Source organism: Astatotilapia calliptera, chromosome 9, assembly GCF_964374335.1.
Source record: "Astatotilapia calliptera chromosome 9, fAstCal68.1, whole genome shotgun sequence".
In the NCBI taxonomy this organism is placed as follows: domain Eukaryota; kingdom Metazoa; phylum Chordata; class Actinopteri; order Cichliformes; family Cichlidae; genus Astatotilapia; species Astatotilapia calliptera.
The window spans coordinates 28,946,623-28,961,515 of NC_137430.1; the positions used below are offsets into that span (position 1 = coordinate 28,946,623).

Below are 14,893 nucleotides of genomic sequence, written 5' to 3' on the forward strand. Positions count from 1 at the left end.
AAAGGAGCGCCTTCATAGACTGAGCCGCAGAACTAAAGAGGAGAAGACAGTCAGTCCGCAGGCACCGCGGAGGAAACACGACCGAGGTAAACGAAACTTAAATCAACTTCCTTAATTTAACACCTTAGCGTCTATATTTGATTTTTTATAAATATAACATGCGGCGGTGGGAGGATGTTTGCAGCTGCTTTGTTGTTTCCAGACCAGACTCCATTTAAAAAAGACCTAAATTTAGAAAGTTTTTGTCTGTCTTTCTTTTCTTTTCTTTTTTAATGTGTGTCGACTCTGTTTAAAGACCCGGCTTGAACACGAGGCTTGAACTTGGCTTTTTACGCGAAAGCAAATCGACGTTTATTCATATTTTTACACATTTCTTATGTCTAATATTGGATGTTTTTGATGTGCCCAGAGTGAAACTGTGCTATTATTAAAAAATGTGAGGCGGGGTGGGTGTAAGAGGGCATGTCGGGGCAGTTGATCGTAGTTGTTTGTGTTGATGTTTTGCCGCTGACCCTGAAACTTTGCGGTGTTTTCAGCATTTTTAAAGAAGCAGCGATGGCAGCTGGGAGAATGCGCTCCACTCGCAGACTGCGCTCCTGGATCGTCGAGCAGGTGTGTGTGGCTGTGTATGTGTGTGTGTGCATGAGTGTGAGAGGGAGGCAGGGAGAGGGTAAGGACAAATGAAAGAGTGGGGTGGGGGGGAAGGGAAACGGGAAGAGAAAAAGGGTGATTGAGAGGTCACTAACAAACATATATTCATAACTATGGGGCTGAAAATGACACCAGCAAAAGTTTAACTTTTCTCTTGTTAGAAAATCAGCTGCAATTGCATAATCTGCTTAAGCAAATTGTAGGTCAGCTGTGGAAAAATGCACTTTTCTGTTTCTACTATAATATAAATGTGTTATAGGTGCTTATTGCTACTTTTTATTTTTACAAAACAGTTTAAACCCTTGAAAATGAACTAAAGTCATAAACTGAATATCAGGAAATAGCTGATTTTGACTTTAGGCCACAAAATTCTGTGTATAGTGTAGAAGTGATATCAGCTGAAGTTGAGCTCAGCTGCACTTTCATCAAGTTTATATTTTTTTAGATTAGTTGGCTAAGAAATAAACAGATATTGCTCCAATTATGTGAATGTGTTCTGCTTTTTCTTGCTTTCTGACATATATAAGTGAAATCAGTGCAAGTGCAAACTTCACTGTTTTTTCTACAAAGACATGCAGAAGAGGTGGCTGGTTAGCAGCCCTGATTTATGTCTGCAGTTATTCAGCTTTAGGTGAAATTCAGGAAAACTATAAGCTTCTCTAACGTCGCTGTGTTTTTTGGTTTGTTTCAGGTCAGCAGTGGGAAATATCCGGGGCTGGTGTGGGATGACGAGGCCAAAACCATGTTCCGCATCCCCTGGAAGCACGCGGGGAAACAGGACTTCCGCAAAGACGAAGACGCCGCGATCTTCAAGGTAGCTCTTGAAATTCTCAAGATTTGCTTTAAATGCCACAAATCTTGTGTGCTTTAAATCTCTGAGATCGCCATCGCTGTCCTCCCCAGGCGTGGGCAGAGTTCAAGGGGAAGCTGACAGACGGGGGCCAGGACAACCCGGCCGCTTGGAAGACCCGTCTGCGCTGCGCCCTCAACAAGAGTCCTGAGTTTAAGGAGGTGATGGACCGAGCCCAGCTGGACATCTCAGAACCGTACAAGGTGTACCGCCTGGTCCCCATCAGCGAGCAAGGTGAGGCTTGACGTACCTACTCAGCATGCTCTGGCTAGGTCGTAGTACGACTTAGTTATACCTCAGCAGCAAAGCATTTGACTTACCTCAGACCTGATAACCTCGATGACAAAATCAGTCTCGTGGTCACACGAAGGTGGTTAAGTCAACCCAAAACTTCCCAGTGGGTCACATGAGGGCACAGGAGGCAGGACAGACATGTGACAGCAATTACAAAAACATACATGTGAAGACCAGGCGAGGCCCGAATGTGCAGTGTAAAGATGCTGAATTCAATAATGTAACCATGATATCTTCTGCCAGGGTAGAAATGGGACGTTTTTCTGTAAGAGCTCTGATAGTTGGTGTTCCCACTTCACTGGCTCAGATGTCTTCCATCTCAAGACATCTGTATTTCATTCAAAATAACTGCTGTTTAAGATTTATTAGCTCACAGTCTAACACGAGCAGCCCGGTTTCACTCCTGATGGCAGAACAATGCAGGCACACCAGCGCACAAGGACCCTTTGTGGCGGGAATTCAAAGCAGCACCATAAATTATACCCCTGCCTTGTTTTACGAAACCAAGGACAAAGTACAATATTTAAAAACTCTCAGTAGGTTTAAGACAATACAGCCCGAAAGCAATGAAGCAGGCTGGGAGTGTGCGTGAGAGAAAGAGTGTAGTGTTAAAAAGTCTTGTATATGTGCTTTAAAAGGTCAGTAAGACTGGAAAAGCTGGCAAAAATGTTGAATGTCAAAGTTCTTGGTATCCCTGCTCGATGATGAAGAATAGATCTAAACTACTCCTAAATCAATGTGAAGGTTTGGTGAAGGTATTTCTGTAGAGCATGTAAGATAGTTTTATAGTTTTTTCAGAATTGTTGAAAATTTTATACAAGATCAGCTAGCATGCAGCTTAGGCTCCTTGATTTAGTATAAACCTTGTGTATTTGATATAATCTCTGAGCCATCAGAGTCTTAAGAGTCTTAAGACTACAGACTCTCTACCTACACACAGGAAGTGGTGACCCTTTTTTGGAGAATTGTTAGGTCACTAAGTGGTGGGCGCCGGTATGCATTGTTCTCTTATCTGGAGCAGGTGTGGTTTGCAGCATATGTTAGCATGGCACTGTGGCCCGGTAATGTTGGAGTCCCACAAATAAGAAGGTTGCAGTGAGATTGCAGATATGCAGATATGCAATCTCACTGCTTTGAAGTATCTGCAACCACTTGAGTCAGTGGGTGATGAAGTCAGTCTGCAATCAGTTTACAACTGAATGGGGTCAAGTTGGCATTTACACACAATATCTGTGTTATTGTGTGCAATTATTTCCTCTCTTGCAAAGAGTCATGTAACAAATAATTTGCCCTCATTGGTCCAGACTGACTCGGTCTGATTGCAGCACGTCTGTCTGTGTTTATACATTAAGACGGTGATCGCATGGAAAACCAGCTGTTCCACAGTGATTGCAGTCAGTTGGACTGTTTGTTTGGAGACAGGTTGCCTCCCACCAGGTGATCTGTGTAATCGCCTTGTTATCACAGTTATTAAAATCCCAGAGGTTAAGGTTATTGGAACCTCTGGTGAGCAGATGCCAGATGCAAAAAAATTCAGTGCAATTGCCTGGCAACCACCGATTTTTCCCAGCCACGATGTTCCTGTCCTATTTTCATTTAATGTAACTGAGCCAAAAAGACGTGACCCACCCTTATAAGAATGCACATCCAGGGTTAAACACAAAGTTAGCACGATGAGCCTCAACTCCTGCTACATAGTACCAGCCTGTGATGATCGTGGCAGGTAAACTGATATTTCAGTTGTAATGTAGGGCAGACCTGCACTCACTCACACAGTCACATGGTCAGCTTCCATCTGCCAGGTTGGATTTTTATCTCAAGATAATGAGCAACAGTCTTTGCGTCACTTTAACAGCCAAAAAATAAACTGACTTAATCCTGACCTCTCTGAGTCAGACTGGTGAACTCATTTAAAGCAGGTAGTTTGGGAATACTTGTAGCTCCTCGGGGTTCGTATTTAGTCATGATGGGGGTTAACCTACAAACCCATTCTGTTTGCAATACACTTTCACAACAGTCTGTTGCATTTAACGCAACAGTGGATGTTTGCCTGGCTGCCACTTAAAACTGTTCCAGTTATTGATTCAGAAGCAAAAACAGTTCACGTGCTTTGCCACGCCTGTGCATGCTCATTAAAGTGTAGGGTGAGATGAGCAACTGCAGGCCGGCGATGTCTCAAAATGCAGCAGCTCTTTTTCTGAGAAACAGAAACCTCAGGAAGCACATGACGACTGCGTCTGTCTCTTCAGGCTGCAGGCGCACAGATCCAGCACGTTGATTGGTTGGTTACATCTCAGAGATCGTGTGAAGATTAAGGAAAGATGAACTAAAACTAGTTTCCTCTCACTTTTAGTAAATGCAGTTAGTCAGTTTCTTCTGCTCTTAATGTGGAGGAGCTTTGTAGCTTTTATTCTGAAAGCTACAGTTACTAACAGCTCTGCCATCAATTCTGCTTTTACAAAGACTTATTTTTTTCAGCTTTTCTTTATCATCATATCACCTCATAAATACTGGATTAAACTATTACTATTATACATGAACCGGTCAGAATATTAGGAACACCCAGAAGCCCACCATCACTAACTACAAACTCCATAATTAACGTGAACGAACTGAAAAATTGGATCTAAAAGTTTCCCACGGCTGATGGTAACGTGTTTACAGTTTTGCCCGACTGTTAGCAGGGCTGGCATCGCCGCTGCTGAAAGCTGATGCCGGGTTTATAGCTTAATAGCTCCTCTGTTTGAGAGAGTTGAATATTTAATCTGTCAGCAGGACGTCACAGACCATCAGAAATACTCTGCTAAGTTTATCAGCGGCAGCCAGCGAACTTAATGTTAAATGTGCTGCAAAAACAGCCTTTCGTTTTCAGCTGGTTTTAGTTGCTCGTCCCTGCAAGACTTTTTTAAACTAGCAGAAAAAAATTAATATAATATAATTTTAAATGTCAGAATGAGTGACACCGAAGCAAACCTAAGCAAGAACTGAAGGAAGGGTAATCAAATGTATGTATATAGGTTTTCTTTGTTGTTGTGGTCGACATTGTTCTCCATTTTTAAAGGTTTGATTCACTAAAATAATTAGAATAACCTTTATTTACATCAGAGAAATGATTGTACACATATGACATATAAACGTGGTTTTAATCGGAGTGTTTATCTGCTGTGGGTGCTGGCCACAGTAGATGAGAAAATGGAGGTTTAGCTGCGTTAGGTGTTGCAGAGTAAATGTTGCACAATGTACCTGCAGAAACGGGTGAACTTTCTTCTCTATTAGCGCACGGTTAGTCTGATCACCACTTCCACCTTTTCTGCAGCGTTAAGCCCTCTCGCTGTTTATTTCTCTCACACCTTTTTTTTTAAGTGGCTTTTGGACCCGCTGACTCTTGACCTATTTTCTGCTGCTTTGCCTGTTTAATGTCATAAAAGTGCCAAACAAATATGTTAAATGTAGGCCGAAGGGTATTTAAAGCTCTGCCGTGCCCTCTGCTCTCGTTGTGTTGCAGATGTTTGTCTGTTTCCAGGGAGAAATACCTGGATTCTAGTCTGGATTTATGACCATCTTTTCTTCTGATAATCTCCTGCACTTTGGTCTTTGCGTGAACTTTATCTGTTTTTAAGTTACTTTTTTTCAACTTTTCTTTACTTTAGATTTTATTTTAATCACTGGAAAGTCTTAAAAAGTAAACAAGACATGCAACACAATCAGTCACATGTTAAAACAGAGAAACAGACATTATTAAACACATTTTAATAAAAGCCTATAAATCAGAGACATGACAGAGATGGATGGAGAAGGAAAATACTTAGAAAGAAGTTCCTCTTTTAATCATTGCGTGTAGTTCTGCTGTGTCTTATCGTTTCTTTAAAAAAATGATAAATATATTTTAAAACATCTGCTTTTGATTTTAAGCCAAAAAAAAATTATCAGTAACTTTCTTTCCAGATGTCTGACTTCTTTTATACAATTCGTACTTGACCTTAAAGTTATTAGTTATATATTTTAACTGTTTAAACATGTCCTCTGCTGCTTAACCAGGTTCAGATTAGTTATTTTTACTTACTTTAACCTTCATTTAATCAGCAAGTTAAAGCACTTTGAATTTACATCTGTTTTGTAAGATTGCTCCGGGTCAGGATAAGGTGCGTTAACTTCGCGTATTTCATTTTGATAGCAGGAGAAACTAGAGCATCGCTGTCAGAAACATGCAAATTCCACACAGTATCCGGCCACCGCGCTGCTAAATACTGATTCAGTTACTGCTATCAGGGCTGCTGCTCACAGATGTTTTCGATAAATGGTCAGTTTGTCAGTCGATAAACTGGTTGGTCCCTGAGATTTACAAAGTGGGTATCTCTGTTATTTGGGAGGTCTGCAATTTGATGCCTGGGTCCTCCAGGCTGCATGTCAAAGTCATCTGGGGTGATACACTCACACTTGATTCCTGAATTAGGCTTCAGTGGGCAATCTACGCGTAACCTGATGCACACTTTGATAGGAATGTAACCACGTGTCGGGTCGATGCAGCGAAGGATTAAGAGGCGTCTGAGGCATCAAAAAAAGCACTTGTGTGAAACGATGTAGTAGAAAGTTCTTCAGGCAGAACGGCACCAATCAATATACTGCACAGTCCTCAGGAAATATGTGAGATTTCCAAAATAAAAGCCCCCAGTTATTTATAGAGATTTATCATCATGCTTTAGGGCTGAGGTGTCAAACTCCAGCCCTCGAGAGCTACTGTCCTGCAGCTTTTAGATGCATCCTTACTGCAACACAGCTGAATCAATTGGTTAGATTACCTCTTCAGCCAACAAGTTTGGCAAAGGCCTGATAACAAGCCATTCGTTTGATTCTGGTGTGTCGGAACAAGGATGTGTCTGAAAGCTGCAGGACAGTAGCTCTCGAGGGCTGGAGTTGGAGACCCCTGCTGTAGGGTGCCAACCACATGTGGCAGCGCTCTCATATAAAGTGTCAATCACAGCCTTGCAGGATTTAGGCTAAATAACATTTTATGTTAAATGTGCATCCTGGCATTTAAGGAGGTGTACATTTTTTCTTCATTTTCATCTACAGAGCTACTAAAATAAGGCTTCTCCCTGTATTGGCTCTTCCTGCAGCCTGTTGTAGCCACAGTTATGTACATTATGCTCATGCATGCAATGACCGGAGCCAGTGATTCATAACTTAAGAGTAATCATTTGATCATTACACTTTTTCGCTTATAAAATCTCTAAATATTCACTTCACGGCACTAGGACCAGTGGAAAAACAAAGCCCGACATTTGGGAAGCTCAAACCATCGAACGCTTCCCCATCAATTAAGGTGGCACTCTGGTGAGATAGCATGGGGAAGTACTGACAAAAACACATTTAACTGATTTAAATGTCAGTAAATCCATCTGTTCTGTATCTTTTCTTCATTTTCTCAGCATGAGAATTTGTACAACTAATTTCGTGGTGCGCTTAAAGGGCTGCAGAAGACCAGTGCGACTCACTTTGCATTATTGTCGTATTTTAAAGCTGCTATAAAAATAAACTGTCTGTGCATCACCATTCAGAGGTCAAAGTACAAACATGACGGAGCCTGACGGAGTTTATCTTTGGCTATTATTTTGGTAATTACATGGAAAATAGAATAAACATCTGCAGAGCTGTTTGTGTGCTAGTTCTAGTGAGGACATTTAATCAAAGACTTTTTATTTTGCCAAATGAGTCAAATTCTCGTGGAAGCAATGGGGCCGAAGAGCACTAAAACGACTCAAAAGTAAAAACAGCCGGTTGTTTTCAGCTGCTTCACGAGTGTTTCCTCTGTGTGTGTTTAGGTGTGGTGGTGCCTGAAAAGAAGAGCAGAGAAAAAGCCTCCAGGAGGTCGAAAAGGAGGAGAAGCGATTCAGACAGCGACGCCGCCAGTGATGACAAACAGATAAAGAGGGAAGAAGCCACGTCTCAGCTGGTGGGTTTATAGGATGTGGGGCGTATGCCGAGTCATTTTAGCCTCAATGTTTGCTCCGAGATAGGAGAGCATCTGATAGCATCTCGAAGCCCTGCAGTATCAAACGCTGTTTGCCATTTCTGTGTAGTTTGAATTATAGATGTTGGTGTAATGACTCCTTCCTGCCTGCTGGAGCTCAGCTAATCTGAGCATCTGAGAGGCAAATTAACAGTGACTTAAAAGCTGCGCAGCATAAACAACATAATTGAAGTGAACCGAACTGAAGTTCATAAATACTGATTACATTTTTTTTTTGTCTGATTCTCAGTATGTCGAGGAAAGCCCGGTCCAGACGGAGGAGCCCACTCAGTGCCCCACCTTCATTCAGACGGACTGTGAGTTTAACTGTCTTTGTAATCTGATTACTTCTGATTACTTCTAATTACTTCTTCGTAATCGGGATTTTTTCATATGTATAGAGTTAGCGATGCGAGGAGTATCCTATGATTTCCCCTCACATTTGTTCTCTTTTCCATCTAAAAAGATCTAAAAGATCCATTTGAATCGTGATCTCTGGCTTCCTCAAATGTAAACAATGAGTTAATTCTCCATTTCACACAGTTGAAGGCTTCGCCTGTAGCCCACACAAATAGTATCTCAGAAACTTGTTTACACCACTGGAAAAAAGGTATTTTTTTGTCATTCGTAAATCAAAATTTTAGGTTATTGAGTCCACTCAATAACCTAAAATTTAGATTTTCGAATTTCAAGTTCTTTCCTCAGTTTCAAGTAATTTCATCAGTAGTTTGAGAGACATAACAACATGAAACTTTGACTTACGAACGACAGAAATTGGTTTAAAGTTTTTTTTCACTGGTGGAAATAAGTTTCCATATTTCACACGTTAAGAAAACTTTGCTTTGAGTTTGACGGAGGATCTAAAAGTTAAGCCAAAGGGACAAATTTCCTTTCTGTCTGAGTCCGTGTTTTCCTGTGATCCTGTGAGGCTGCAGTCACAGTCTTTGCTTTGTAAAAATCATATTTGCACTTCGAGGACGAGCAGGTCTGTCGCTGCCTCTGAAATCAGGTCATGTCCGAGGAGAAATCTAATCGCTGACCTTGGGTCGGGCGATTTTATTTATACGCCACATGTAGCACGTATACAGGTGTCAGTGTGCTTAAAACTAAAAACATAAAATCCTGTGTAGGTCTGCTGTTCCTTAACCCTCTCAGGCTCAGATGAACTCTTTTGTTGCTAAGTCCTGCAGTGGTACTTCTGAGTAAAAAAAACTCATAAAATATGTATGTGGGGTAATCAGGTTGTTAGTTTGTAACTGTTGCAAATCGGCAACGCCTGCCTCGAGAGGGTTAAGGCAGTAAAAACTAAAGAAACTTTACAAAGAAGTAACATACAAGCCTACACACGCACATTGTGAAGCAAATGGATTACTGCAGTGTAACCTTGTGTTCTTATTTCATCATGTGTTTACATTTCAACTAACAAATCAAACTCACAGGCGACCAAAAGAAGCCGCTGATGTAACTGTTTTATGTCCCTTCAGCGGTCGATGAGATCAGGTTGGACGTGCGGATTGAGGAGAGTGTGACCGCTCCCGTAGGAGGTAATAAAGCATTTACAGCTGAGCAGGCTGTGATATGCTGGGTTCAGAGTCATGAACCCAGTCACGACCTGCTGTGAAAACACTGAGTGTTGTTGGCTCGAGAAGATAACGACTCCTCTGTCTCCATCTCTACAGCCCAGGACTCCTTCAGTGTGGCAGTTTACTATTTAGGACAGCAGGTGCTCAAACGTCAGATTCAGGGCACCGATGTGCGGATAATGTACCTGCCCTCCTCGCCTATTCCCCCCACGCCACTCGTCCTGAAAGCCAGGTTCCCACGCATCCCGCTACCCGAGCCGCCCTCCACGTTGCCGGCCGGTCCGGAGCTGCAGGCCCTCTTCACCCTGCTCCCCTTCATGGAGAAAGGGGTGGTGCTGACCTCCACTCCGCAGGGAGTTTACGGCAAGAGGTTCTGCCAGGGGCGGGTCTTCTGGACGGGGCCGCACACGACCATGCCGGACCTGCACAAGATGGAGAGGAACACAGAGCCGGTGCTCCTTTTCAATAAAGAAATCTTCAAGCAACGTAAGTCAGAAATGAGCGTGTTGATATTTGTTAACAGCCCTGCCAGATGCTGCAGAACAAATTATCACACAGATGTTATCACAGCAAGAGCTTGAATGTCTGCGCAGTGAAGCTAATATGTACTCTGCAGGAAAAAAAGAACTCACCAGGACTTTAATCAAAATCTGTCTTTAGAATTAGTGTTTATTAACTGAAGTATCACAGACTCATTGCCATCACTGTTTTATGAACTAAGTGTGTTTTTGCCACCAAAACATGGTTTGGCGCCAGTCTGCAGCTGTGATTGGATAATTGACGGGACATCCAGGATCATTTTGCTCTAATGCACTGCTGACATGGTTAGCTCACGATCGATAATAACACTGCTATCAAATTGCCTTATTTCGTGTTATTGGATAAAACCGTTGCCTGGTGCTTGTCTGGGCAGCAGTCTAACCAGAGATGCCCGCGTCCAGCTCTCCTTTGAGGAAATGCAGAAGCCTTTCAAACACAGCAGATGCACATAATCTCTGCAGCATGTCATCCTCCCAATTGGACACATGCCATACCCAGCAGCAGCTTTAGTCTGACTCCAGGAGAACACCGTTTACGTGTCTCCAACACACTTTGTTCTTAAACTAAGGGTGTTCAGGATCTTTTATTTTGAAAAGCTGCTAATTCAGTTCTGTGTTTGACTTGTCGCGTTCCTTACCTGCTCTGTGCAGCTTGACCTGACTACAGGAAAAAAATAAAAACATTTAAAAATAGTGCAGTTTTCAGCAACGTGAAGTGGAGAGCTGCTCCTGAACGGTGTTACAGGCTGGTACGTCACTGGGAATACGCGTCTCCCAAATAACTCAGATGAAGCCAGCTCGTAGCGATAGGTGCGGGTAGGAATGCAGGTCGAGCAGTAAATAAGCTGCTTTCCCTTCATTCTCAGCTCTTTCTTTACCGTAGCAGGCAATCAATCCTCCCACACTTGGAAACACAATACGCATGTTCATTATACATCTGGCAGCGCTGTTTAAGACTGAAAAATCAATGTTAAGTGCATGTTATTTTTTAATTTTAGAGAGTTTTCATGATAATAAGGTCCAATCTTCAAAAAACTTTAGTCTTTGGTTGAAATTGTCCAACTGGAATTTTGATTTTAAATGTCATGAGCAAAGATTCAGTGTAGGGCTGTTTTTTGCCCTGAGCTGATAACTTACATGAAGCGCTAATAAACGCCCGCCCCTTCCCTCCTCAATCATCAGAGTTGGACTACTTCCGTACAAATGGCGGCGAGCCTCCCCAGTGTGGCTTCACCCTGTGTTTTGGAGAAGAGCTGAGTGACTCAGAGGACCCTTTCCAAAAGCTGATCATTGTTCAGGTAAACCACACACACTCAGCAGTATGTTTTTTCTGTGGTGGGGATTTTCCAGGGAATTTCAGGTAAACCACACACTGGATTATTGAAAACTGTAACTAGAGAAAAGTTTCCTTTCTTTGTCCTTTAATTGTCACCAGTATTCATTTTTCTACATGAGATTCTTTTAAATCACCCTTCAGGTGCTGGGATTGTTACTCACATGTGATTTTAGTGACACCTAACTTATTTATTCTTCTGTAACAACTTGTGCTTAACTGGTGCCCTCTTCCCTGCTCTCCTTTTTGTGATTCGTTAAAGTGGACTTGCACACTCCTCATCCAAAAGCTCAGGGTTCACACTGCTCTGAATGCCCCATTTTTGGCTCTTTGTGATGTCAGACAGGGGCTAGCCCTCATAACTGGTTATATCAGGCATAGAAACCCCCCCCCCCCACATGCTGTTCAAACCTTCTGCTTGTGAGGGGAAGCCAATCAGCTGAAATGGAAGCGTTAAAAACAGTTTTAAAATTAATTTTTAGGGACCTTTAAATGTGGAGAAATCCGCAGCTCCAATACAGGAGATCTGAGTAACTAACAAAAACTACCTTCACTACTCTCTCCTCTACAGATTACTTTACGATGGGAACAACGGCAGGTCCAGAACGCTCAGTCCGTCTGATTTCAGTAAATGGTAAAAACTGCCTTTACTGCTCTTTCCTCTGCAGATCACTCTACCGTGGGAAGAACAGCAGGTACAGAACGCTCAGTCCATCTTTGAATCCATCACCATCCTCCAGTCTCTGGCCAGCCAGTCCCCGCTGGGAGAAATAACCCTGAACCTCGTCACGGTGCCTTCGCCAACCAACTAGAGCATCGGCTGCGGGACTTTCTAAGCACTTTGATGGGTGGCATTTGAAAAATAAGACACATTTCCCCCTTATTATAAATCCGACAGCTAGAAGGATTTTTTTCTTTTATTATTCTAATTAAGACAGATTATAATAAGATAACAAAACAGGAACCTGCAGTTATTTTCTGTGGTAATTGTTTTTTTTTTTCATATTGCCCAAACACGTTGCACAGAAACGGATGCATAGCATTTAAGAGAAATAGGAAATCAAATGGTGAACTAATATAAAGGGGACCTATTCTGCTTTTCCTTATTTTTTGCCACAGTGGTCAAAACCCATATGAAAAAAGTTTGACAAACTCAGGTTCAAACAAGAGTAGATTTACCCAATACTGTCATATTACACACATAGTTTTGACCGTTAGCACAGAAACAGCCCTCACTGCAAACAGGAACCTGCAGCTCCTGTTTCCAGTGAGGGCTGTTTAAGAGGGGCAGCCAATCAGAAAAAAAGCTGGCTTGAAGAGGGAGGAGCATTTGGATAAGAGGGTGGAGTGACTAAAACCATAGCACAGACTTGTGCCTCACAACAAGCTGTATTCTTTATCAGACAATAGCATCAACAATGCTAAAAATGCTAAGAGAACAAAAGATCGCGTTTACAGGAGAAACTTTCCATTCAGACTAAAATACTTTTTGTCTCAGGCTGTTTTTATGCTTTCAGGTGGTGTAAAGCTGAGAATTTTAACACGGGGATTGACTCCCTTTTGTAACCAGCAGCCTCAAGTGGCCATTAAAGGAACTGCACCTTTTGACGCTGCTGCAAGACGTCCTGTAAAACAAATAGGACTTATTTTGAACTGTGAATCATGCAAAGCTCCCGGAGTAAAAACAGAGTTGGAAATAAGCATTAATAGGTCCCCTTTAATATCAGTTTTGGGGTGCACCTTCTTTTTCATTTTAGATATTAGTTAGTGTACTGGTAACACTACATGTAAGCCAACACTTGGAAGCTTTTTATATTCATCGTGCATCTCAGAATGTGATGTAAGCAGCATGCCGATCAGAGCTGAGCAATCATCTTCCTGTAAATTCCTCTCATTATCTATTGGGTCATTTTAGATATTATAAGTCTATTGTTTTGGTTAGGGATTGGGGGTGGAGCCATTTAGTACTGTAGACGCTGCTTAAGTTGTGTTGATGAAAATTGTTTATACCACAGGACTAGATAGAAGTTTCACTGTACAATCAAAGGGGAAAAAAGCATCATAATAGCCTGCAGTAGTTCAGTAGACTATTTTGTAAAGCACCTTTATCTTTACTATATTGCCGTCAAGTCTTTTCAGATCCAGTGCAGATGTGTCCTTTATACCATTAGGGTTTTGTAGTTAAAAACATTTTTTACAAATGTGTCTTATATGGTCATCTTTTAATAGACAAAAACTGAAACTGGAGATGAGAAAGGAGGAGCGTGTCACCCTGGAGCAGGTCAGTCAGGAATATCACATTCAGCGCATTTATTTTTTAACCATTTACAGTGAGAAACTTTCCCGATTTACAGGACTGTGCGCTGTTAGACAGCTGCACCGTTGTATTCATTTTAAATGCCTGTTAACAGTTAAACTTTCAGCTTTTCTTTGGCGGTTTGTGAAGGACGAACAAAACACACATTTCAATACAAAAGTTCTGCAGTGAACACAGGGAGGAGAAGCTCTGAATATTTGGCTTATTGAGAGTGTAAGGCAGCCTCAGTTTGACATGTTGTAAGGCAGGTTTCCCAAACTTGCAACACATTGTTCCTCTTTCCTGAAGTTAAAATGATTTAGAAGAAATTTCCTCTAGACTCATGTTATTTTTGTAGCACCTGCTGCAGAAGCTTGGCAGGTATTTGCTGAACAGCAAATAACAAGAACAGCTGCAAAAACACGCTTTAATTGAGGATTTAAGGTAACAACACAGAATAAAGACACTAAACAGTATAAACTTTGACAGGGAGTTTATTTGAATGGTCAACTGTTATATTTGTAATGTCACAACTCTATTTAACCAGTTCTTGTGCCCACACGAGGCATTGAAGTCATAACAAACACATCTGCACGGTGTTAAAGGGTGGATGTACCCCCCTCCCCCCCATTTTATTTTTAATATATTACTTTAAGTCTTCCCAAAGTCAAAACCACAAACTTGAGAGTTCCTTTTAAATCAAACCTAATGAAAAACAAATATTTTGAGCTTCATCTAGCTTGGTATTTACTGCAGGATTTTAGTATTGTAAGGCATTTTTGTCCTTTTGTCCATCCTGTTTCATGTATAGTTTGCTGGAATCATACTAATGCATAAACTAAGGGAAAGAGGGGGAACATATCTATATGTTGTAGTAGTGTTAGAGGAGGACTTCAAGGTGGAAGTGTCCTTTAAATGAGCAGGGTATTGGGATGGACCACAAGGCACACTCTGGGGTGGGCGGGAAACTAGTGAGATGTAAATATTGTTATTTATGCATATATGTTCTTGTTCACTCGGAAAAAAATAAACGTCTCCTTAAACTCGGTGTCGAGTGTGCGTTGTTCTGTAAAAATCACATTTGTGCAGAAAAAGTGATGCTACTCTTCAGTCTAGATGTTTCCGTTGGCCGGCGAGGCGAGCTCCTCTATCTTGGTGTTAAGTTTCTGATTGGTCCAGTCTTTTGTGATGTCGTCCAGGTGGCTGTCAAAATCCACCAATAGCGTGTGATCACCTGACTCCATCATCTGGCTCGCTATGGCCCGAGTCTCCTCCCACTGTCTCAGCATTATCCTGAACAGGACAGAGGAAAAAAGGAACAGGTGAGTGTAGTTTTC

General features: G+C 41.8%; 3 protein-coding genes across 4 annotated transcripts in view; 2 read left to right on the forward strand and 1 right to left on the reverse strand.

Moving 5' to 3' along the window:
* On the forward strand, nt 1-14,604 carry irf9 (interferon regulatory factor 9). 2 transcript variants are annotated; one of them, XM_026180264.2, is made up of 10 exons: nt 1-86; nt 537-612; nt 1,343-1,465; nt 1,555-1,735; nt 7,618-7,748; nt 8,056-8,122; nt 9,290-9,349; nt 9,485-9,874; nt 11,110-11,225; nt 11,929-14,604. In XM_026180264.2, exons 2-10 carry the CDS (start codon nt 556-558, stop codon nt 12,070-12,072), a joined length of 1,269 nt encoding a protein of 422 aa, XP_026036049.1. In that variant the 5' UTR covers nt 1-86; nt 537-555; the 3' UTR covers nt 12,073-14,604. The 2 variants fall into 2 exon arrangements, with proteins under 2 accessions (XP_026036049.1, XP_080162322.1); XM_080306196.1 differs by having other exon boundaries at nt 7-86; nt 11,832-11,969.
* The window catches only part of emc9 (ER membrane protein complex subunit 9), a 2,992-nt gene continuing 2,131 nt past the window's right edge, over nt 14,033-14,893 (reverse strand). The window contains exon 6 of the mRNA XM_026180270.2: nt 14,033-14,849. Within this exon, the coding sequence (XP_026036055.1) occupies nt 14,669-14,849 (181 nt within the window). The 3' untranslated portion in view covers nt 14,033-14,668. The remainder of the gene's footprint in view (nt 14,850-14,893) is intronic.
* LOC113029405 (neutral cholesterol ester hydrolase 1-like) overlaps nt 14,746-14,893 on the forward strand; it is a 27,224-nt gene continuing 27,076 nt past the window's right edge. The window contains exon 1 of the mRNA XM_026180266.2: nt 14,746-14,878. The gene's annotated coding sequence lies outside the window, so the exon portion shown is untranslated. The remainder of the gene's footprint in view (nt 14,879-14,893) is intronic.

What these genes read in the sequence shown, in the direction of transcription:
- irf9 (XM_026180264.2), top strand. Translation starts at nt 556, where the DNA reads ATGGCAGCTGGGAGAATGCGCTCCACTCGCAGACTGCGCTCCTGGATC. An exon ending in CACCTTCATTCAGACGGACT is followed by an intron (nt 8,123 to 9,289) that starts GTGAGTTTAACT and finishes ATGTCCCTTCAG; the next exon opens with CGGTCGATGAGATCAGGTTG. An exon ending in TAAAGAAATCTTCAAGCAAC is followed by an intron (nt 9,875 to 11,109) that starts GTAAGTCAGAAA and finishes CTCAATCATCAG; the next exon opens with AGTTGGACTACTTCCGTACA.